The sequence below is a fragment of the Cynoglossus semilaevis genome, unplaced genomic scaffold, assembly GCF_000523025.1.
Source record: "Cynoglossus semilaevis isolate Cse_v1.0 unplaced genomic scaffold, Cse_v1.0 scaffold2224, whole genome shotgun sequence".
In the NCBI taxonomy this organism is placed as follows: domain Eukaryota; kingdom Metazoa; phylum Chordata; class Actinopteri; order Pleuronectiformes; family Cynoglossidae; genus Cynoglossus; species Cynoglossus semilaevis.
In genome coordinates, this window is record NW_007585233.1 from 1,652 (window position 1) to 3,369 (window position 1,718).

General features: G+C 43.2%; 1 protein-coding gene across 1 annotated transcript; it reads right to left on the reverse strand.

The window, feature by feature from the left end:
• Window positions 1–1,023: 1,023 nt before the first annotated feature.
• LOC103398983 (tRNA (uracil-5-)-methyltransferase homolog A-like) lies at window positions 1,024–1,712 on the reverse strand. The gene is made up of 2 exons (XM_025053929.1): window positions 1,629–1,712; window positions 1,024–1,535 (listed from the first exon to the last, which is right to left on the reverse strand). The coding sequence occupies exons 1-2, from the start codon at window positions 1,703–1,705 to the stop codon at window positions 1,367–1,369; spliced, it is 246 nt and encodes an 81-aa protein (XP_024909697.1). The 5' UTR covers window positions 1,706–1,712; the 3' UTR covers window positions 1,024–1,366.
• Window positions 1,713–1,718: the final 6 nt, after the last annotated feature.

Here is a 1,718-nt window from a genome sequence, read left to right on the forward strand (position 1 = left end):
CGGCGGCGACCGATGTCAGGGCAGAAGGGACTCGGGTTTCCGTGGCGATGACTTTTCGTCTTCGGTGCCATTTTTTTTTTTTTCCTCCAGACTCGGCCTCCGACGCTAACACTTTAGTCGAAAAAAAAGCACAGTGCCACAGAGTATTTTAACGTTCCAAATAAATAAATAAAGAACTATTTTGGACCCATTTCCACTGCCAGGTACCAGGAACCGATGGATGTTATGGTTGTAAACAACGGACCGACCGTTCAACCCGATCACAGGTCAGTCCGACTCCGATCACGTCGGCAAATGTTCCTCCGTTTTTTCAGACAGGTGATGACTGATTGTGGACTGAAACAGTTCCATATTTCCATTCAGTTCCTGGTACTACTACACCTGGTCTAAAAAGTCCTGCAAAGGAAACGCGCCTTGCCATGCTTTTATTTTCTCACATGTTTTCGTTTTGTTTAGATGCCATGTTAACAATAAAATTATTTGTTGTACCTGATTTTGATTTGTCTACTTCCTGTACCTGATTTGTTTACTTCCTGTACCTGATTTGCCAACTTCCGGTTTGAAGAACGAGTCGAACAACGACACTACAACACACACATGACTAGGACGGAACTTTATCATAAATGAAAATTGTGAGTAGATATTCTCGACTTCACTTTTTTTTTCTACTATGGCGACCCCCTGGGGACTGGACAAGGTTTATAACATTTGTGTTTTATTTTTTTAATACTTAAATGTCCAGTTGTTGAATCTTGTTTTTTTTAAAACCTAAAATAATTAAATATTCAACGTATTTATGCGACCCGCGTCGCCATCTTTAATCTCGTGAAGCTCATCATCGCGAGAACGAGACGTCTTTCAGGTAAACGATATATTTTATACTGGTTAATTACAGTGGAAAATACAAAAATATAGTTGAATTATGTTTGTCGTACTACAGTGATCGGACATGCGCCGCCATCTTTGCCTCTAAGATTTCTGCCAAAGAAAAGGAAGGCCGAGAACAAACCACAAGACTCGACGTTTGAAATGAATGCATGAGAGTGGCGCCACCTTGTGGGCGCCCTCCGTATTTTTATTGATTAAAAACAGAAATACACGTCATTCGTGTTCTTAAGTTTTAAAGGGAAACGCGCGTTCTACACTTAAAACAAGATTTCACCACTAGATGTCGCCCTGCCCTTTCCACAGGAAACCTTTCCGTCTGTGTTTGGTGACGTAGCCCAGGAAGATGCAATAGATAAAAAGCAGTTCGTGAAGCCAACTTAAGAAGGTACTAGCTCGGCCTCTCGACAAGTACTAGCCTTGCAGATACTTTACAAATGTAAAAAAAAAAAAAAAAATTTAATAGCACGCTGTACCAAGGCTAGCTATCTATCTTTTCCCGATCGCTGCTGGTCGGGGTGCTGTATCCCTCTCTCTCCAGTAGAAGGAGCATCTCAACGTGGATGGTCTGGGGGAACAGATCCACAGAGATGGCTCGCACTGGTCTGAAGGGGGCGCCCTGAACCCGGTTGGAAGGAGCTCTGCAAAGGCTGGAAAACAAACGCGGACATTTTTTTTTAATTCCGTTTGTTTACCGTATTTGCGATACTGCAGTACATCAGTGAAACTGCAGTAGAACTCACTCTACGAAGTTGTTCATGGCTGCCTTGGCGTTACACGACACGTAAACCAGCCTCTTCAGGTGCTCCGCCCTCCTCATCGCCAGGATCACC